Raw genomic sequence first — 23871 nt, 5'->3', positions numbered from 1 at the left:
CAACAATAAACTTGAAAAATTAATGTATTGTCATTTTGTAGTAGAACTAACTAATAGATATGAGGCTGCACATAGTGCAATATTCATCTCACATTAAGCACTTTTCAAATGAAAATATATGCTAATAAGTTTTCTGCAGTTTTAAACTATGATTAAGTATACAATTTAGATGCTTAATTGAAGTTTTATTGAATTTTTCACAATAATTCTGTTTGATAAATATATATATATATATATATATATACATATATATATATATAATTAAGTTCCTGAAACCATGTTGCCAAAATAAATGTATACATTTTATAAGGATAAAAAATAAGTAAATAAATTAATAAATAAATATGATGCAGAAGGGAGAAAAGAAATCAATATGTCCATACAGAAACTCATATAGTGTTGTGCACTGGACTGTGTGTTTCAGCTCTCTAAGAAGAGGTCATGTCTGTACCTGAGCATCCTTTATGATAAGGGACATAGTCTGTGGCCTCCTAGTGTAAAATGCCACTTGTCTGGCCAGGGCTTTAGAACAGCAGTGAAGCACCCATTTCCCCATGCCACAGTTTTAGGAAATGAGCATGTTCCTTGTGACCTACAGATGAACAAGTAGTACACAATGTGGCCACATATGTCACACTGAAAGAGCACATGGGACTTAAGCTATAAGTGACCACTTTCACTGTTCTTCTTGATGTGACGTTTTAGAGTCTACCCTTTCCCCTTCCTGTTTCCTGTTTCAAAGCCAGTATACTGGTGTTAGCCTTCTCTATAAGAAGTGTATTCATTCTTGTTCACTGGTTGTGGCTTTTGCTCTATCTTCTGTTTCTTAAATACATGAGCCCATAAAATGAAGAAACATCCACGGGGCCACCGATTCTTTAGAGTGGCCTCTAGGACTGAATAGAAAAAACTAGTAGACTTGATAAGCAATACAGCCATTTCTTGTGTGGGAATCATTATCTCTTTGCTGAAGCCACATTGCATATTTATTGTACCTGGGTCCAGAAACCAAATTAGTTATCTATGTTTGGGGATTTTTGTCAGCATCATCCTCATGATCACTCACCACCAATTAGCATTTGGAGAATACCAAGCATGGGAATCACAGTGTGCCTGTTTTTGAAAAATAAAAACATAACAAAACAAAACAAAACAAAAAAAAAAAAACAACAAGAAAGCCAATCAATACTACAGTTAAAGTAAGCCATGGAAGAAATACATATGAACAAGAATCACAGAACTGATCAAAGTGAAAGCAAGTCTACATGTGTCACAAATGGCAGAATACACTCACCAAAACTCGCCTTGAATCTTCCAGTAGCTGTTATAAAGCACGGAAGGAAGGACATGATCATCCAATAAAATAATCTAAGGAGAAGGGTGCCCAGTGTCACTGGGGTCTCACACTGAAGCCTTAGCACCAATTTTATTGATCATAAAAACAAACCTCTAAAGTGTTTTTCTCACGTCACGGTTCTTCAGGTCTAGGATTCCCTGGCACACTCCAGGAACAACTACATGAAGTAACACATGTGTTTGTAAAGAAACACGTCTATCTTACATAAATCACTATATAATTCCATAGGAGAGACTTTACAGGAACATTAGAGCCAGAGCAACGCCATTTTCCTCTATTTTAATCACTCTGATTCCGAATTGTTCACTATTGCTTTATATCCTTTATATTTACATCTTTGCTGAGACAGAGGCAGACTAAAAAGAAGACATAATGGACACAGTCTTGTCTTTGGCTGCTTGAAGCACATGACAGTGACAAGAAACTCACGTTCTCTACAAAATTCAAACATCGACACACCCCGGTTAGCATGCAGCTTCTGTGCTTTAGTGCGGGTTCGTTTATTATTTGGGAAGTAAGACGGGGTTTCCCTAGGGACTCTACACCCAAATAAATCCCGGCTTTCCACTTTCCTTCTGCTGCTTCTTTCCTCTTCTCATCACACGTTGAATGCATGCGCCACAATCCAACACACGCAGCCTGGACAGGCCAAGGGATGCCCGACAAGCACAGTGCCCGCTTTTTAACAATCTGCGCTCATGCGCATGATAATGTCTTTGTATTTTTGTGTTTGAAACCTGGAAGCAAAGAGTGTTGAAACAGTGTGTGTCTACACACTCAGAAATCTCTCAGCTGTGTTTCAACCAAAGGGCGAAGCCACAACTTTCCCTGTCTACACTCACTATGAGAAGAAGCAAGTGCAAGTAAATCTCAGTTACAGAGTAAGTGCCTGGAGCATGGGTTCTCAGCACAGGAAAGTATGTTTAATATCACATTTTAAAAATAATCAGCATTCTGATGAATATAATATGGAATACTACCTTGAGTTTGTAGTGATAAAATTTTTATATTAAAACAAATATTGAAATTGAAGTAACAAATTGCATCAGAGTTTTCATAACAAAAAAAAAAACTTGCCTTAATAAAAAACTTGGAAAGGTGGACCTCTACTTGCTATATATTAGAGTGTGCATGAGAGTATCTCTTCTACAACAGACACTTTCATGTCAAGGAATAAAAGTATGATAAGATTGTCCCTTTAAAACAAAGCTACATTTTCAATTCTACTTGTGACATCATTTGGAAATAAGAAAGAGAAATAATGGTGTGCACATCATAAAAAAAAAGCTTATTAAATAAATGTGGTGCCCGGAAACCACTGACCCATCCAAACCTCTGTGAGGGTCTCTATCTCATGGCAATCATGAAGGAGTCCAGCCTTGGCTCCATCCTTCTCACTGGAATTAGAATACTTTGCCACCTGTGCAGGGAACTGCTGGCAAATGTGCACCCATCTGAACCAATGAAGTCAATTCTCGAACCTCAGTCTCACAGTAGGCCCTGAGGAACCCAGTCTCAGCTGTGGGTGTTCCTGTAAGAGGTATCTGTATGAGTCACAAGGAAGAACATCACACCTTGGTTCCCTGTCTAGCACACCCACATAGTTCAGTACCAGCTTATGTTTTCCCTAGGTCCATCCAGAAAGAGGCTCCCTTCCGACCACAGAGCTATAGTCCAATTTGTGGTAAATCTGAACACAGATCTCTCCCTAGTGCCAAAATGGTTATAGTGGCCACGGTTTAGAGAGAATAATAATCTGCTTAGACTGTCTGGAAATCCAGCTGGAGAAACAGCTTATACACATATTAATTAGTTAATTATTTAAATTCTTTCACCACACTATGAAGTCTGGAAGAAGCACCTTACGCTTTACTGCACAGACACTGATGCATTGTACAAACATTAAGGGCATTCAGTCACAGAGCTATGAGATCATCAAACAGACTGAATAAGGAACCATTTCTCAATCCTGAAGGCAAAGTGATATGTGACTTGTAAAGCTATGAGTTAAAAGAAAATGTATTGAATAAAACATTGAGGCAATACAAAAATGAGAAACACACTTCATAGATATTGAACCAAAAATAAATAAATACCTAAAATAAGAAATTAACATAAAGAGAATGAAAAGCTTGGAAAAGCATTAGTCACTAAAAAAAAGCACGCATAGGTCAACCATAATACTAAATATAGAGTCATACTGTCTAGAATATATACTTATATATTAAGACTGAGAGACATGGAGAGATAGCTCAGGTGATAAACTTCTTGGTGCATAGAGTGGGACCTTGAGTTAGGGTCCCCAGGCCCCATGTAAAAGGCCATACATGCCTGTTATTCCAGTGTAGGAGTATAGAAAAGAAGGTCCCTCTCAGCTTGCTAGCATGTCAGTTTCATCAAACTAGTGAGTTCCAGGATCAGTGAGAACCCTGTCTGTACACAATCCTTGGCTAAATATATAGAAAATAGTTCAAACAAACTGACAGACCACAAATGCCAGCACAGACTACTATACCCAGCACAACTATCAATCATAATAGATAGAGGAAAAAATAAGGTCCATGATAAAAAACAAACTCAAATATTATCTGCCTACAAATCTAGCCATACAGAAGACCCTAAAAGGAAAAACTCAACCTGAAGAGGCTATCCACACCCAAGAAAGCACAAGGAATAAATAATCTCCCAAGTAGGCAACAAATACTGCTCATTGATATTTCTCAATATCAATGGTCTCAATTTCACAATAAAATGACGCAGACTAACAGAATGGATGCAGACACAGGATTCTTCTGCAGAATCCAGGAAACACACCTCAATATCAAGGATAGACCATCTTGAGGTAAAAGAATATATATATATATATTCCAAGCAAATGGGAATAAAAAAAAAAAGCCAGTGTAGACATTTTAATACCCAACAAGATAAAATTCAAACCAAAACTAATAGACTAAATAGAAAGGACATCACATACTCATCAAAGAAAAAAAAAACTACCAGGAGGCCATTAAAATTCCTAACATTTATTCACCAAACACAAGGGCACCTAAGTCCATAGAGGAAAAAAAAAAAACCTTTCTACAGATTAAATTATATATTGGCCCTCAATACTAATAGTGGCTGGCTTCAATATCCCACATTCACCAATAGTCAGGCAATCTAGAAAAACAATAAACAGAGAAATTCTGGAATTAACTGTTGTCATAAACCAGATGACCCTAACAGGTATTTATAGTACATTTCACCTAAACACAAAAGAACATGCTTTCTTCTCAGTAGTTGTTCATGGAACTTTCTCCCAAGTTTATCACATACTTGGACACAAAGTAAGTCCCAACAAATATAAGAATTTTGAAAGTTAAAACAGTAAAAATGCAACAATCCAAATCGATGGGACAAAAACAAAATCACCTCCATGAGATAGCTCCTGCTGTGTGTTTGTTCTAGAATTCCTTATTTTATTTTAGTGAATGCCATCTTTTCTGCTCTGTAGAAATTCCCTAAGTCTTCTGAGCAATTCCATTTCTGGTCAATAAACTTAGAAGAAGTCTCTGAAAAGTTTGGTTCTGTGTCCTAATAAGCCCCTTAAGTATGGCATGTGATGACAGGAAAGTGGGCACTGGGAAGACATTCTGTTTGGGCCTTTGTTTCACCCATTTGGTGTCCTCATTGTTAGTGACAATGAATTTATTGGACCACTTGTGGCTTATATCAACTCAAATTCACTCTGTTCACCTCAGACTACAACAAGGCACATTCTCATGGATTCTTTCCCTTTCCTATGTCTTGTCAAGCACCAGGTAAATGTCATCTCTATGCTTGCTGCTCTGAAAACTCTACTTGCCAGTGTGAGATAAGTATTTTGATGCTTGGCCTCAGCCCCAGAGAAGCCATTTGTTTGAAGAGGCTTAAGCTCAGCGTTTACATGATATTACCGACAAACACGTGGGGCAAGAGAATCTTCTTCCTGTCAGTGAGGAGAGAACTCTGGAACTCAGGACAGGCTGAGTCAGCTGGAAAAGGGAACTACTAGTTGTGAAGGATGTGACCTAGAACCTTCAGGTGACCATGAGGTAGGCTTGCAGGATAAGCGACACTCCCTCCTTGAGTTTTAATAACGTGCTTTAAGCACCTATATGGGGATTTCTGCCTCCGTTTCTTTTCTCCTCACAGAACACCAGAGCCTGCAGAAGGCCAGAGAGCCCCTGCACATTTTGCCTGGCTGCCAATGACTCATGCTACTAAGGCTCCTGCTGTCACAGACCAGCTTTGACACCACAGGATGAACTGAGGTGGGCATAGACTTGATGGGAGCCAGGGTTGATAGCACCTGGTGTTGGCCTTTGCTAATGGCAGCAAGTGATTCAGGAAAAGGGGAAATGGGGAGAAACTGGAGCGGGTGGCAACCGGAATAGGCCATAACTGATTGTATCTGGTGGGAGCCAGAGCTGAGAGCTCCAGGCATGGAGTGCTACTAACAGTAGCCAATGACTAGGGATTACCAATAGTACCTATTAAGTGTTGCTGAAATATTTATTAAGTTCTATATGGCTTTTATATGACATGGCTAGTTCCCCAATAATTGAGACAGAGAACTATTGATTTATTTACACAAGCTTTAAGCACAATAATCGGGCAAGTATGATTTCAACTGAATTTCTAACCCGGTCTGGCCGTATCCCAGCCACACTCCACAATTACTTGTCAATATTCATCCTGTCTGGGCTGGATCTGCTCCATCAGGCCACGCCCTCTCTCCTTTTTCCTTTCTTCTCTCTCTTTTCTTCCTCCATTCCTTCTTCTTCATGTTTGTGGTCCCTACCTGAGACCCCAAGCCCAGGAACCGACGCTCTGCCTGTCTCCCTTCTGCCCAGTTACCAGCTGTCCAACCTTTTTTCTTAACCAATGAGAGATAATTAGGGAGCAAAGTTTAGACAACAAAGACCAGCATACATGAGAACTGCAACCAGATCTTGGGGCCCAGAATTTAGCATTTGTGTATAGCACCAGACCAACCCCCAACAGTTAGTATGAAGAAAACTGAAGGAAGACCCATGTCCTTGCATCTGTAATGTGAGGCCCTCAAGGGTTACAAAAGTGTCATTTCATCATGCAAGCATCCTATGATTGCAGACCTGGCTACAGAGATGGCTTCTACAAGCTGACAGAGCATCCAGGACACAGGACTGATGCCTCAAAAAGGGGTGTTAAAGCCCAAGCCCCACCCAATAAAAAAGCATAAAGTGCCCTCTCATTACATAGATTGGCAAATGATTTAAATATTGTAAACAATTGTGCATTAAAGATTTAAATTCTGAGACTGGAGAGATGGATTAGTGGGGCTGTTCTTCCAGAGGACCTGGGTTCATTTCCCAGCACACACATGGCAGCTCACAGCATTTTCTAACCATGGTTCCACGGAACCTGCTACCTACACACAGACATATATACAGGCAACACAAATGAACATAAAATAAAAATAATAAGCCAGGCATGGTGGTGCATGCCCTTAATCCCAGCACCTGGGAGGCAGAAGCAAGTGAATCATTGAGTTGAAGAGCAGTCTGGTCTGCTGAGAGTTTATGACTTCCAGAAACCCAGTCTCAAAAAAAACATATATATATAATTCTGAAAGTTTTACATATGTTTTCAATCCATGGTGGATGGTAAGTACCTCAAAATCTGATTAAAGCTGTAATATTGACCTGATGACAACAAGAACCTTTCCCCATTTCCTGTAGGACAGCATTGTCACCTTCACTACCTCTTTACACTGAATTGCACCTTTGACTAAGAGAAGCCACCACAACAAAATCAGAAGCACACACCATCAGTCTTTTAAATATAGGTTTTATAAAAATTGTGTACATCTTGTAAAAAAATGAATATTCAGTACTGATTGATACAAAGCAGCTTACAGCAGTAGAGCAGCAGTCACATTTAACTGGAGTCAAATGTCCCAGACTTCACAATGTAGGAAGGACGATCCATGACGGAGCTGCCATTCCCCCCACAGCAGAGGCTGGTGTGTGAAGGGGAAGCCCTCCTCTCTGCATGCCACGCCCAGGGCACTCCTTCCCTCTTGCTGTCCCGCAGCTCACACAGTGGGGTAGATGGCGTATGTAGCAATTCCACAGTTGTTGTTCCGGTCTTTGGCCATCTTTATATAACCACCTATGCCCCACTTTTCACCCCAGCTGGAAGAAGAGCATGTTGGCCATTTAGCAGAAGGCACTCAGCACAGCAACCTCATTACACTAACTCTCCACTGACACACAGAGACAGAGGCCACACGTAACAGGCAGGATGAGAGAAGGCAGGACTCAACTCTTGGACCACCTGTTGCATCACACATGACTGGGAATCACAGCAGAGAAAGGACAGAGCATCGCCCACGCACATTTGGCTCAGAACTAGACATGCTGTGGTTCAAATTCCATCCTAACACTCCTCACACCATGTCAGAGTCTTACCGTGATTACTACACACTGAAATTTCTCTATTCCAAATACGTGGGGGAATTGCTGAGCCAGCCCCCAATACTGCCCGCCCACAGGGTTTCAAACGTGAATGTGTGGGCTATGAATACCTGTTCTTGACCAGCCAGTATTTCCTGCCATCGGATTCTTCACCATAGCCGACCACCAGCACAGCATGGTCCAGGTTACTGCTGCTACAGTCTGGCTCATAGTACATGCCTGGAAGAAAAAAATCACACCAGAATGAGAGGCTCCCGTGGCCCACAGTGACCACCTCACCAGCAGCCATGGAAACATTTTCAACTTCAGTGCAATTCTGGACTGTTTCAGGGTTGGCAAGGCTTGGGACATCAGCTCTTATGTAACACAACAGAAGTAAAGGTTAGCGTAAATCCTTAGGGAAAACTCGTAGGTGGACCGAGGTAAGAAACCTCAACCCCCTGGAATCAAGAATCTCCCCTAAAACTTATCTGGAAAAGTGGAATATCTACTAAGGTTCAGCAACTTCAGAAAATCATTAAGCCACACAAGACCTGATTTTGCTAATTAAAAAACTAGGGACACAGGCTCCCATGAACATGTACTTAATTAATGATTAATATATTAATATATAATAAAAATAATATATAAAATAATTAATAACCTTGTGTGTTTTATTAATGCCAAGTAAAAACAGCACACAAATACTGCTCCTGTTGAACATAAATGTCTAAAACTGAATGTATGTACATATCTTATATACCAAAAAGTCATCAAGTCCCCAGGCTGTGGTGGAGCACCACCTGTCCCTATGACTGCTGGAAGGAAGCACGCTTACCGCCTTTGTAGAACCTGAAGGAGTGGTGATGAGTGTCGATTCCAACTGAGATGGGCCCCACAGTGGCCACGGCCTTCATCAGGGCATCTTCACTCAATGGGACTTTCACAAAGCCTGTGACATTAGCTGCAGAATATTTAGAATCATACCTGCAGGGTCCATTCTTGGAAAGACAAAGGCAAACAAACAACAAACATCATGGTTATTGCCATCCTCCTCCTGGGGAACACGAGTCAGGTCTACACTTAGCGGACTTGTCACCCACACAGGTGACTCAGAATTTGCTGCTGAGGACCCCCAAGTGTATGTGCTTATCACATGTCACAGGACTCGACAAGCTGGTAGATTTCTGTAGCTGCTGGAAGCTAACTCTTGTGTCTTCAGTGACACACCATGGAGATTCCTGTAGACGATAACTCTGTACAGTGGGGGAAATCCGTACTCCTGTGCAACCCTTTACATATTCTCCATGTGCACAGCACAGTGACAGCTCCATGGAAACCATACATGGAAACCATGGGATCCCACCTGCACAGGCTGACACTTCCTGCCAGAACTTCATGTTTAGTAGGAAGGATTCCACCATGGAAACAAGTTCTGGGGACAGAAGATTAACTTTGCAATTGTCCTGCTCTCTATACCTAGTCAGGAAAAACAACATCGTAGGATTTGTACCTACCCGTGCTTCATAGGCATAGGACGCCCCTGTGTCCAGGCCTCTGTTTTCCAATATATACTGGAAGGCAGGCCCCCATCAAGCCACCATCACAGCCTAGGTTGCCATATGACCAGGAGCAGTCCATTAGGTTCTGTTCACTCAGAGGGTCAGGTTGCCTGTTTTCCGGAACATTTGTCCTTCTAGGGAACCAACTGCACTAAAAGCCCAACAAGCACCACACTTGCCCTGAGAAAAAAGATAAAGCTGTCACCCACAAAGCAGAGCAGGTGTTTGGCAGCCATGCACATGACACAATAACTTTACAACCAATGGAATGTAGGGAGCTGTACAGTCAGCAACACAGGCATGACGCTTCCTCCCTGACTTCCTGGTGGGCAGTGATGCCCGACCATGTGCCATGTCCTACCTGGTTTTTCACAGGAGTCACATAGCCATGCTGTCTCCAATCCACAGACTTGGGGACATCACCCAGCAAAGGCTCCTGGAAGACGCTCATCTCCTGGGGTCCCAGGCTTTGAAAGCCAGTCATCAATGCCCTGAACTCTGTGTTGGTCTTAAAGAAGAAGGAACCAGGTCATTGCAAAGGGGGAGGTGACCCACAAAGGACCCACGGGAGGAGGCATCGCGTTGCGTCACCCGTGTCGCACTCACCAGGTCCCCAAAGGCGTTCATCTCCAAGCTGAAGCCGTGCTTCCCGCTCACATACTCCTTGTTGTGCAGCTCGATCATCTTCCTGTTGCTCTCCCACACGGCTCTCTTCTGTCCTTCCTCACTCTGCAGCGAATGCAGTGTGTGCTCGGTCTCTGTGCCTCAAGCCCCACCCTACTTCCCTCCGTGCGCCCGCTGCTACAGATGGCGAGAGCTAAGGGGAGGGGCACACCTCCGGAAGCCAGACCCCGTGCCAACAGTGTGGCTTGCCACCAATGTCCATAAAGCATGCCATGAGGTCATGCCAGGGAGGAACTGGCTTCCACAGTGCAAACTCTCTATAAACTTGCCACAGTGAAGACCATTGTCTCTGTGCTGCCTCTGGACAGTTCTATGGTACCAACCATGCTGTATGTTTTCCCATGACTTGTCTTCCATTCATGCCATTCAGCATCCAAACTGGAGTCGCGTGTTGGAGCAGCTGTGATTATCCCCAAGCAAAGAGTTGCCAGGAAGAAAATTGGAATCATGCTTCCAAAACCTAGAGGTGATGAAGAAATGAGGTTCGGTTTTAGAAACTCTTCAATAAATCCTCCTTTTTTTTTGCATGAGATGTTAAAATCACTATGGTACAATATAACTATTTTAAGCATCTTTCAGTGATTATTGACATGCGTAAGAATGATGTTGGGTTATAGCACATATATAAAACAAATTCCATGAGTCAACCAAAATGAAGAGCAGCTGCCCAGGCACCCAGGATTTGGCTGAGTGTGCACTGTACACCATGTCACCATAGGGCCTGGATGAACTTGTGGTTCAAAGCCTAAAGCAACAACTGACTTCTTAAGAGACAGTTGGCCCCAGTTTTGTTCCATTCATATTGAGGTCTCCTAAAGTAATCATAAGTTATGCACAATATGATCCCTCATGACACGCAAAGAGATCTACAAGACTTTGGAGGGCGTAACAAGACATTTTTTCTTGGTCAGCATACACCAAAAGCTAGAATATGCACAGGCATTTCTCTTCTGAAATCTTACTGGAATGCCCTCTGCAGAAAATATTGGAAGGAAAATATTAGGAATCTGTCTGCTCCACAGCTGTGATGTGCCTTTAAGAATTCTACCTAGTCTCAATGAGAAGTGTCCCACGGCTGAGCACAGGAGGCCCTAGCCACCAATTTAGGTGGGAAGCAAGATAGACCAATGCCAGGTTTAGACTTCAAAAGGTTTTGCATGGGGCACTCCAGAAAGGGCCATGCCAGAGTCATGCCACATGCTACTCCTTGGGTACCTGCCAGATGAGACCAGAGGATTGTCCCCAACCTTGTTTGCAGGAGAATGATGTCCCCTTTTGCCTAGAGAGTGATGTTCATGGCAGCTTATATACAGAACAAACTGGTATTCCATGTGCCCATATGACCAGAGGCAGTCCATTAGGCTCTGCTCAGTCAGAGGAATAAGTTTGCCTGGTTTAACTTTATTGAGACTGCACATACTTGGCTTCCTGGAAGTTCTGCTGACCTCCTGGGCTTCCCCACCCAACATCCTCTGCATCCTCCACTAAGGTTGATATTGCAATTCGTGAGGGAGCTGTACCATGCTGCAAGGAGGCTCTCCAGGTACTCCAGCAGCGTCAGTTCCCAGTCTGCCTTGCTGGAGCTATGGGGCTCACCTGGGATGTCCAGTGGTGGGCAGGTGTTCTTCACAGTCTCTGGTCCTCAGAGGTTGCTGGGATCGCAGGCTCTGTCCCAGCTGCCTGTGGATCCAGGCTTTAAAGCCCAAATCGGTAGCTCCAGGACAGCGTCCCTGCCCAGTTGCCCCTCCCTGCAATAGTCTGGGTGGGCAAATGGACTGTACCTCCAGGCTATGGGACACATACTGACACTGATTGCCATCCTATCCTGGGGCACTGGGTGTGGGCTGCCTTGGTGGACTGTGGAGATGGGAGCGGTGGGTTCCTGTTTATGACCGTAGAGTGTGTGAGTCCAGTGACTTTAGCTGAGAATGTGCTCTCACAGAGAGCTTACCACTTGGGTCATCATAGAGTGTTCTAGCTAACTGTGTGTAGTTTTCCAGGCTAACCCATCCTTTCCCTTAGAAGTGGAGATTTTGGTTAAAATCATAGGCAGTGCTGCCCTGTGAGCCATTGCATCCTAGCCCAGTGTCTCTCCTTTAACTGACAGCTGAGCTGGGCCTCCAGGTGGTTACAGACTCTGGGCTCCTTCTCCCCAGTGTCAGGGAGGAGGACAACTGGGTCTCTAAGAATCTTTAGGGAAGGCAATCCCCAACCAGGGAGGAGATGGTCAAAGGCAAAGTCAGGAGTGGACGGTGCTGAGAGTGTGCTGACACTGTGGGCACTTGTCACTCCTCTCCTCCTGTGTTCTCACTCTGGGTCTTTCTTCTCTCAGATCTCGAGCTACAGCAGAAGTTGTGAAGTGTTTTCACAAACCTAGGCGAAGAAATCAAAGTGAGCAGTATTGTGGATTCTTCTTTGATTACGCCTCTGAGTTTACATTATATTTTCTCAGTTGCTGCCCTAGGGTTGGATTTAGGACTGCTGCTTTCGCAGTGGCTAATGCCACATGTGAGATTGGGTTTGGAAACTTTAGGTGAGAGAAAGGTAGTAAATAAACAATGTGAAGTAATAGCTCTTCCCGTTGTCCAAGTAATGAAAATAAACACAACTGTTCTCACCCCTTCTTATACTCTAGAAAACAAGTTTTAGTGAAATACCACTGTGATCTTTCTCGAACTGTCTTTACTCATCAGGTACTGAGTTTTTTAAAAATTAAATGCTGTAGTCATATGACATTCTTAGCTGTGTGATTCTGTCTACTTAAGACTCCATTGATAATCTATTTAGAAACAAAATGGGACCTATGACAATTTCATTGTGATATGATAGACAACATGAAAAGTGACCTTTCAGGAGCACATACGTGAGTCAGTGGCATACACAGCCTTACACTGTCACCACCACTGATCTTCAGAGTCTATCATTCCATATCTATAAACTGAGATCCTGTTCTCAATCTCTCCTCTCTCAAGTCCTGCATCCACCTCTCTGTCTTCTGTGTTTGAGTTTGAGGCAGAAAGCGTGACTCCTCCTCTACCATTCAGCCATGTTGAAAGTAAATTGCTATCTCACCTATAGAAAGAGATGTGACCATTACAACATGAACAGTTGCTTTCTGAGGCTGAGTTCCTCCTCCATATGGAGATCTCATGCTTTACGTATCTGCTCAGCCCTTGCTGGACCATTGGCTGACTTTGCACCTGCCGTTTGCTAATAACACGGCTTGCTGTCTCTCTAGGTGACACATGTATTTCCAACCTCTGCCTTTTGTATTCTTGGGCACACATCCAGAAGGGCAGCTGATGGGTGTCAATTTCTCTGCATCAGTTTTCTCCACAATCCACAGAGCAGGCACCACTGCACTTTACCCCCATTCATGCCCAAGGGTGCTGATTTCAGACTCTCCCTGGCACATGGTGACTTGTGACTCCTGTTTCTCATTTTGAAGATGCCTTTCCCAACTATGTGGAGAGGTTCTGAGCTATGTTTCCCAAGAATCAGTGCTGTGGAGAATCTTTTCATGGTCTCAGTTTTCATTGGTTTCTTATTCACAGGAAAGACTCTAATAATTCTTTATTAGTTAGTTTAGTTTGTTGTTTTGGTGAGTTTGAAGAGTTTTAAATTTTATATATGTATTTCAGTTATCCATATAAGGTGGTTACACACACACACATACATACACACACACACACACACACACACACACACACACACACACACATACACAGACATTTCTTGTGTCACCTGAGTGAAGAGAACAACTTGTAGCAAGCCAATAGCATGTGGGTTCTGAGTACAGATCAAATTATGTTGTTTCTTATCTTTATGTTACATGAAAAAAATCAATAAAAAGTCCTCTTCAACAATGTGGCCCCTATGTATTGGCCTAAGTGTGTAAACAACCCACTTGGTTCTGGGAAACAGTGATCAATTTCCTGCCAAGCAATGCTACCCGAGAAGAGTTCCTCTAGCCTTGCACCCAGCATTTCTCACTGAGTGTCCTCAGCACCGCTCTCTTAGCTGGCCTGTCACTGAGCAAGACAGCAGGCCATCACCCCAGAGGGCTTGCCCTCACCTAGGACTAAGTAATGCTACACAGAGGCAGGAAGATCCTGAGCAGACCCACCTAGTTGCCCTTTCCCATTGGAATCAGAAACTTTTGGGAAACCACATTCCAGCAGGGCTGTGCATTCCTCATCAACCTAAGCTCATACACTGGTTTTCTGAGCATTTGTATCTTAGTGTTTCAATTCCTCATAGCATTTACATTTGCCTAAATAAGCAGATATCTTGTGCCTTTCACATATTACTCTTTTTTTCTTTTCACTTTTGTGTTACTTTTGATATTATAATTTAATTACATTTCCTCCTCCTTTTCCCTCCTTCAAACCCTGTTAGGTGTTCCTTGTTCCTCAGCTTCATGGACCAAATTTCATAAACAGTTTTTATATGCATATAAGTATTTGTATCTATTTTTTCTAGAAAGCCATAACCACCTATTGGGTACATCTACAAAACACTTCAACACCTAAAGCACAGGGAAGCTATGAGAAAGAGTTCATAAAGATTGTAAGAGCTAGGGGATTAAGGTATGGGTTGTGAACTTCTTTCTCCTCATAACACTGGAAACTTCCTCATAAAAGTTTACCAAAATAACTGAATAACCCGGGGCCAATGTCAACTGTGATAGCTATAAAATAGGAGAAAACCATTACAACTGCCCTTACCATGCCCCAGGGGATCCCACTTTACAATTAGACAATGAAAATCAAGTTTTGGAATGTAGGGAAGGAAATTTAATCAAGGGAACTAAAGCCATCAATATTCACATCAGTCATTGAAACACCTGTTCATACAGAATGTATGAAACAATAGTGTGCCCAGATCACATCACACTCTCGAGTCCCATGATGTCCCACTGTGTATTTCCTTGTCACATCCACTTATCGTCAAGAGCCAGAATGTCATTACAGCAGGAGCTCCTCCTCCCCAGACCTGTCTGATGACACGCCCTCTCTGATCAGGATCTTCCTACTCCATGTGTCCAGCATCTGCTCACATTGGCCTGTCTGCAGCAAGAGCCCTGCAGCTGTGCTGATCAGCACCCCCTCACTTCTGATGCCTCTTCTTTGTATGTCCATGTACTGAGCCCCACTGGGCCCTTTGGCGACAAACCCACCTTCCCTTGCATTGTGTGTGTTGCTTCAGATGGCTCTCTCACTACAGGCCCTCATCACCAAGGCAGCAGTGACTGTCCCCATGGTCCTTAATGAAGTCTTCTCAGTCATGCTGTTGAGTCCCATGGTGCAAGTTTTCTTTAAGCTGCACTTTCCATGTCATTTATTTATGTACTACTAATAATGTACATTTATGTGCATTTTTCTGAATTCCCTAAATGCATACTGCATTCCCAACAGGCCCTTGTCTCTCTCCCCCAACTCCTCTGCCTTGTACTTCCTCTCAAATTCGCAACCTCTTCTTTCTCTTTTAATTATTATTGTGCCACAAACTCCAACTCTTTCCTAGTCTCTCCCTCTCCCTCTCTTCCTCTCTCTCTAGCATTGAACAATGTGAGAACTCAGACTCATCAAATGAGGCAGTGGGGTTTTTTTTTTGTTTGTTTTTGTTTTTGTTTTTTTGTAGCCTTGTTTATTCATCTCGTAGGACCTAGGGATCCACAGCCCACATGCCCTGGTGCCCTGATGCCTCCAGAGATGAACATACAAAGCAAGAGTTCAGGCCTGACAGGAGAAATACAGGTGAAGACTCAAAAGCTTGGTTGTGTTTCTGAGCTCTGCTGCTCTGGGCAGCATGGAAATTACTTTCCCTTACTAAGAGAGTGTATAACACCACCTGTCATCTCCATCTCCATGGCAGCAACCACTCACACCTGTAAGGTGCTTCACTCAAGGCTGCTTCTCTGCAATGGAAATGATCTGAGGTGTGAAGTGTCCAATCAGCAGCGTGTGCATTCCTGGCACCTTGCTACAACAGCACCTTCTTGGACTCCAGGATCAGATACAGCGTGCAGCTCAGCACGCATTGCTCCTGGGCCTTCCATGTGACCTGACCCGCTGTCTGTGAAGTGCTGTCCCAGTGGTTCTGCGAGAGTGACAGGGGGAGGAGCAGGTGCGAGGAGCTCAGAGCTGTGCCTGGAGCCTCAGTGTGGCTCAGGTTGACACCATCTGCGTCAGCGCCACCACAGCAGCCTTCTCCTCTAGCAAAGCGTCCACTGCCCAGAGGAACCAGTCCTCAGAGGTGGGGCCCTTCTTTCCCTGGGACACCCAGCTCAGGCATGTGTGCACCTGGCTGTCTCCATACAGTGTCTCCACTCTCCTCACCATGGGCGCTGATGGCACAGGTTTCAGTCTTGGTCTGGTATGTACTTTGTATATTTGTAATATATATCCTCACTTCTGTGAGCACACTGCACATAACATAAATTTCCCATCCCAAGGTGAATATCTGTGTCTACATGATCTTCACTGTGTCATGCAACCATCACTGTCATCTAGATCCTGTACACTTACCGCACGTCACAATGTGTCCCTGGGGTTTTGGTCACATGTAGTGTGAATTCTTCTAATCTACACTTCCATAAACTCCCCCTTTCCTCTATGGGCTTGTCTGCTCTACACATGTCATAAAGAGATTCATAAACCATGCAGTCTTTTGTGCCTGGCGTAGTCACGAAGAGGCTTTTATAGTTCATCCCTTCTCCAGATGGTGCCAGTACTTTCTGTGCTTTCAAGGTTGAAAATATTCCTGTATGTGGGTACATATTTTGTTTATTCAGTCAATATTGGAGAGTCATTTGTTTTTCCTCCAACTTTTGGAGATTATGTATAATGGCCACAGAACATTTGTGCATGGGGTTTTGCATTGGCATATATTTTCTTTTCTCCTGAGTGCATGTATAAAAGGAAGAATTCTGTTTTCTTTTTGAGGACTCACCCTAGATGTCCCGGAACAATGAATTTTTTATTAATGGACTGTTTACTGATACTCACAAGTAATATATACTGGTTTGCACTCCATCATTCATTTCCTTGTTGTGTAAATATATTGACTTAATGTATTTATTATCTTTTAATAAATATTTATTTTTATTTAATTAATTTATTAAGATTATAACTCAATTATTATCCAATCACTTGTATCCTCCCATTCCTCCCTCCTGCTCTCTTTTTTAAATATTTTATTAATTTATTCATATTACATCTCAATTGTTAGCCCATCCCTTGTATCCTCCCATTCCTCCCTCCCTCCCACTTCCCCCCTACCCCCCCCCCCTATGTCTGTGACTGAGGGAGACCTCCTCACCCTGTATACATCCTCCAGCTTTGAGTGGAGAGTGAGGTCTGACTTTCATACAAACTCTGGTGCCCCACTTTTTACCACGTCCCCTTGATGGGGAGACCCAGTGGCACTCAGAGGAAGGATAACAGGTCACCAAGAAGAGACTTGATACCCTCCCTCCTTCTTTCACCCTATTTCTCTCTCCTAGGACTATGACAGAGGGGAGCCTCCTTCCCAACTACATGGTCATAGACTATTAAGTCTCATCTTGGTAGCCTGCTTATTTTTTGAGTGCCACAAGGCCTCCCCAAATGGGGCACCAGAGTTTATGTCAGAGTCAGTCCCTGGTCTCCACATAACTGTGGAAAGTGTCCCGTCCATTGGCTAGATCAGAGTAGGGGTTCGATGTTTACTACCTGTATTGTCCTTGGTTAGTGTAATAGTTTGAGCAGACCCTCCTGGGCCTTGATCCATCTGTCACGATGTTCTTCTTGTAGGTTTCTAGGAACCTCTGGATCCTTTTATTTTCTCATCTCCTACAGTTCTCTTATCTAGAGTTCCAGGGAGACACTCTTACATCTATCCCAATCTCCTGGTAAGTGAAGACTTTCATGGGACATGCCGTTTGGGCTAGTGCCCAATTATAAGTGAGTATATTACCATGTGAGTCTTTCTGCTTCTGGGTTAACTCACTCAGTATGATCATTTCAGTCCCACCCATTTGTCCACAAATTTTGGAATTTCCTTGCTTTTAATAGCTGAGTAGTATTCCATAGTGTAAATGTACCACAGTTTCTTTATCCATTCTTCAACTGAGGGACATTTAGGCTGTTTCTATTTTCTGGCTATTATGAATAAGGCTGCTGTGAACCGAGTTGAGCATGTATCCTTGTTGTGTGTTGGAGATTTTCTGGGTATATTCCAAGGAGAGGAATAGCTGGGTCTTGAGTAAACCCTATTCCCACTTTTTCTCAGAAAGCACCAGCTAGATTTGCAAAGTGGTTATACAAATTTGCATTCCCAACATCAATGAAGGAGTGTTCCTCTTTAAATAAAGTGTGTGTGTGTGTGTGTGTGTGTGTGTGTGTGTGTGTGTGTGTGTGTGTGTGTGTAATTTGAGACAGTGTTTCTGGAAGTCCTGAAGCTCTCTGCAGACCAGTCTGCTCTTAAACTCTAAAATCCACCTGCTTCTGCCTCCCAGGTGCTGGGATTAAGGGCATGCACCACCATGCCTGGCTTATTATTTTTATTTCATGTTCTTTGGTGTTTTGCCTGTATATATGTCTGTGTGTAGGTACCAGGTTCCCTGGAATTGAGGTCAGAAAATACTGTGAACTGCCATGTGAGTGCTAGGAAATGAACCCAGGTCCTCTGGAAGAACAGTCCCAGTCCCAGAATTTAAATCTTTAATGCACAATTGTTTACAATATTTAAATCATTTGCCAATCTATGTAATGAGAGGGCACTTTATGCTTTTTTATTGGGTGGAGCTTGGGCTTTAACACTCCTTTTTGAGGCATTGGTCCTGTGTCCTGGATGCTCTGTCAGCTTGTAGAAGCCATCTCTGTAGCCAGGTCTGCAATCATAGGATGCTTGCATGATGAAATGACACTTTTGTAACCCTTGAGGGCCTCACATTACAGATGCAAGGACATGGGTCTTCCTTCAGTTTTCTTCATACTAACTGTTGGGGGTTGGTCTGGTGCTATACACAAATGCTAAATTCTGGGCCCCAAGATCTGGTTGCAGTTCTCATGTATGCTGGTCTTTGTTGTCTAAACTTTGCTCCCTAATTATCTCTCATTGGTTAAGAAAAAAGGTTGGACAGCTGGTAACTGGGCAGAAGGGAGACAGGCAGAGCGTCGGTTCCTGGGCTTGGGGTCTCAGGTAGGGACCACAAACATGAAGAAGAAGGAATGGAGGAAGAAAAGAGAGAGAAGAAAGGAAAAAGGAGAGAGGGCGTGGCCTGATGGAGCAGATCCAGCCCAGACAGGATGAATATTGACAAGTAATTGTGGAGTGTGGCTGGGATACGGCCAGACCGGGTTAGAAATTCAGTTGAAATCATACTTGCCCGATTATTGTGCTTAAAGCTTGTGTAAATAAATCAATAGTTCTCTGTCTCAATTATTGGGGAACTAGCCATGTCATATAAAAGCCATATAGAACTTAATAAATATTTCAACAACACTTAATAGGTACTATTGGTAATCCCTAGTCATTGGCTACTGTTAGTAGCACTCCATGCCTGGAGCTCTCAGCTCTGGCTCCCACCAGATACAATCAGTTATGGCCTATTCCGGTTGCCACCCGCTCCAGTTTCTCCCCATTCCCCTTTTCCTGAATCACTTGCTGCCATTAGCAAAGGCCAACACCAGGTGCTATCAACCCTGGCTCCCATCAAGTCTATGCCCACCTCAGTTCATCCTGTGGTGTCAAAGCTGGTCTGTGACAGCAGGAGCCTTAGTAGCATGAGTCATTGGCAGCCAGGCAAAATGTGCAGGGGCTCTCTGGCCTTCTGCAGGCTCTGGTGTTCTGTGAGGAGAAAAGAAATGGAGGCAGAAATCCCCATATAGGTGCTTAAAGCACGTTATTAAAACTCAAGGAGGGAGTGTCGCTTATCCTGCAAGCCTACCTCATGGTCACCTGAAGGTTCTAGGTCACATCCTTCACAACTAGTAGTTCCCTTTTCCAGCTGACTCAGCCTGTCCTGAGTTCCAGAGTTCTCTCCTCACTGACAGGAAGAAGATTCTCTTGCCCCACGTGTTTGTCGGTAATATTATGTAAACACTGAGCTTAACCCTCTTCAAACAAATGGCTTCTCTGGGGCTGAGGCCAAGCATCAGCATAATTATCTCAGACCCTGGCAAGTAGAGTTTTCAGAGCAGCAAGCATAGAGATGACATTTACCTGGTGCTTGACAAGACAAAAGAAAGGCAAAGAATCCATGAGAATGTGCCTTGTTGTAGTCTGAGGAGAACAGAGTGAATTTGAGTTAACATAAGCCACAAATGGTCCAATAAATTCGTTGTCACTAACAATGAGGACACCAAATGGGTGAAACAAAGGCCCAAACAGAATGTCTTCCCAGTGCCCACTTTCCTGTCATCACATGCCATACTTAAGGGGCTTATTAGGACACAGAACCAAATTTTTCAGAGACTTCTAAGTCTATTGACCAGAAATGGAATGTGCTCAGAAGACTTAGGGAATTTCTACAGAGCAGAAAAGATGGCATTCACTAAAATAAAATAAGGAATTCTAGAACAAACACACAGCAGGAGTTATCTCATGGAGGTGATTTTGTGATGGTGGTAATTGATATGCCTGAGATCTCAAATGGGAATCGAAGCTGGATCGAGGCCTTTTCCCACACAATTACCATCTTGCTTCCTTGCGTCATGGCTTCCTTATTCTTTTTTTTTTTTTTTTAAGTTTTTTTTATATTTTATTAATTTATTCATATTACATCTCTATTGTTATTTCTTCCCCTGTTTCCTCCCATTCTTCCCTCTCTCCCACTTCCCCCCTTCTCCCCTCCCCTATGTCTGTGATTGAGGGAGACCTCCTCCCCCTATATATGCTCTTAGAATATCGAGTCTCTTCTTGGTAACTTGCTATCCTTCCTCTGTGTGCCACCAGGCCTCCCCATCCAGGGGTCGTGGTCAGAAAAGGGGCACCAGAGTTCATGTGAGAGTCAGATCTCACTCTCCACTCAACGGTGGAGAATATTATGTTCGTCGGCTAGGTCTTGGTAGGGGTTCGAAGCTTACTGCCTCCTTATTCTTAATACTTCGCACAAGACAGAGGCAGCCTAGAGATTAGACATGCAGAACAAGAGCCCAGCCCATGAGTGAGGAGCACATCAAGCTTCCTAGAAGACCCATCACTGACCCCACTGCACATGCACTTCCTATGCTGAGCATACGACCCTTCTCGATTCAAAAGCAAGAAGGGTTCCTTCAGAGACCCCACCCCAACACCAAGCTTGTCTTCCCACGATGCCTCCTATCTGGTATCTTCCCAATACACAGGCACCATGTCATCACACAAGCAACCCAGTAGTATATGCAAACCATTCCCCACTGTGGAAAGTTATTATCTATAGGAATATCTATACATGGTGTGTCATTGAAGACACATGAGTTAGCTTTTACCAGCTATGCAAATCTACCAGTGTGTCATGTCCTGTGACATGTTGTAAGCACATACACTTGGGGGTCCTCAGCAGGAAGCACTGAGTCACCTGTGTGGATGATAACTCAGTGAGTATAGTCCTGACTCTTGTTCCCCAGGAGATGGATGGCAATAACCATGATGTTTGTTGTTGGTTTGCCTTTGTCTTGTCTTGCAAAGAATGGGCCCTGCAGGAATGATCCTAAGTACCCTGCTGCTGATGTCACAGGCCTTACCATTTCTTAAATGATGAACTCTGGTGTGGTGCTTATTACAGCAATGATGACCCCTTAACAATGGACTGGGATGGTTAGAACTCGGAGAGATCCACCTGCATCTGCCTCCCAGTGGAATGCTGGAATCAAAGGCCACTGGGCTCAACTGCTCTCACTTTTCCTTATAGTGCAATAGAATTTCATTATGTACATGAATCACATATGTACAATCACTCATCAATTCAAGACTCTTAGGTTTTTTCCATTTGCTATCTATTGTATACAGAGTAGCAGTGAACACGTCTGAGAATATAAGCTGGGATTGAGTGGCTGCCATACAAGGTGCTTTTGTATTTGCTCACAGCTGAGTAAAATATCACTACATATATGTATTGAATTTGGATTATCCAATGAGGACCAGGGAGAAGACAAAATCACAAATCCTACATGGAATCTCTCAGTTTGACTGTAGGTTCCTCGAGTGTAAGGGGTGCACCAGTGTTCAGACTATGGTGACACTTGATCACAGAGCAGGACAGGAAAGGGAATCAAGAAGGGTGCATGGAAATATGAGCAGGACCCATCATTTCTTCCAGGAAGCTGCAACACTCCCTTCCCCTTAAGATCTCTGTCTTCTGAACCCTCTTCTTTCTTAGACAAGGTTCCATTTGGTGGCCCTCTCTCCCCTGGAAGTGGCTAACTTAGACCACTAGGCCAGAATGGCCTCAAATGCACACAGACCCTCCAATCTCTGCCTCCTATGTGCTGGGATTAAAATGTGCACAACCATGCTGGGCCCAAACAATGAACTAAATCAGTTCCTTATAGGGAATATTGAAGAGAGTCACTGTATAGGAAATGACAAGACTGTGCTAGAGATTGGCCTGAAGAACAGGAGGAAACCTCAAAGTCATTCATAGGTTCATGTCAACTCCTGAAAGAGGAGAGCTTCCTGGAACATGGGTGCTCGCAGAGCCCCTCCTGGTGGGAGGGAAGTAGCTCCAACAGCTCATGGATACAGAGAGTGGTTCACAAGTTTACAAGTGAGTCCAAGTCCAATGCACTGCAGTGTAGTAGCCCAGGATCCTATACATGTGCCAATGGTCAAAGGTACAACCATGCATAGTGCAGTTTCCCCAAGAAACTCAGTGGGAGTGAGGTTGGCCTTTGGACACCACGTCATGTCTCAAGGGTAGGTGAGTTATTGAGCAGGAAATTCTGGATAACACTGACTATATCAAAATGTGATGTCTAATTTTTCTCTCAATCATTGTTTTTATTTTTTAGGTTTAATTTATTATTTAAAGTGAGTGAGGGTTTACATGTAAGTGTGTGTGCCGTGTGCACATCCAAATAGTTTACACAAGCCCACACAGCTTTGTGTGTTCTCCATAACTTTTAGACAATAGAAGTGAGGCCAGGCATATCTGCTGCTCAGTCTTTTTGTCTCCTGCAGCAGAGGCTGGAGTTGCTAAGGCTCCAAAACAGCTGCAGGAGATGAGCCAGCACGTGGGGTATCCTGAGGCTGCTCCTGCCTGTGGCTCCTCATTTGTGCTTTACGCTTTCTTGTCAGTGCTGACATTGTTGTCAAAGGCTTTTAGAAAGGAACTCTGGAATATTCTATAATTTGAGGTATCAAAGTTTAGAATTTTCAGCAAAATATTCACGTTGTGAAGTCTGTTTTCCACCTCAGTCAGAATAATTATAGGAATACAGAATGTTTCTGCATTTGCAGAGAGCAAAACACAAATTAAAATATCATACAAACCGGGAGCTCCTGTGCAAAGGGAGGGTCTGTGTGTCTCCCAGCACACTATGTGGGACCTGCCTAGGCAGCAAGAACCTGAGATCCTGTGTAGTTGGTCAGCCCTTCACAAAAACCTGGGAGAAAAAAAGCAGAAAGGTCAAACCCATCCCAAATTTTCTTCATTCCACCTCTTATCTGAAAATGCAAAGTAAAATTGTTCTTTGTCCATTGGCACAGGAGACAACTTCCTGAACAGAACACCAACAGCCCAGGCCTTAAGGTCAACAATTTATAAGTGGGACGTCATTAGCCTGAGAAGCTTCTGTAAGGTAGGAGACACTGTCAACAGAACAAAGTGAAAGGCTGCAGACTG

General features: G+C 43.5%; 1 protein-coding gene across 1 annotated transcript; it reads right to left on the bottom strand.

The window, feature by feature from the left end:
• Positions 1–7454: 7454 nt before the first annotated feature.
• LOC127193869 (procathepsin L-like) lies at positions 7455–10510 on the bottom strand. Its single transcript, XM_051151128.1, is given in 9 exon segments — positions 7455–7554; positions 7947–8055; positions 8654–8816; positions 9333–9398; positions 9400–9479; positions 9482–9557; positions 9739–9885; positions 9984–10106; positions 10385–10510. Coding segments are annotated over 9 exon segments (990 nt in total).
• Between the last annotated feature and the right edge of the window lie 13361 nt (positions 10511–23871).

This window comes from Acomys russatus, chromosome 9 (genome assembly GCF_903995435.1).
Source record: "Acomys russatus chromosome 9, mAcoRus1.1, whole genome shotgun sequence".
Taxonomy (NCBI): Eukaryota; Metazoa; Chordata; class Mammalia; order Rodentia; family Muridae; genus Acomys; species Acomys russatus.
This window is presented reverse-complemented; position numbering and strand designations above follow the sequence as displayed.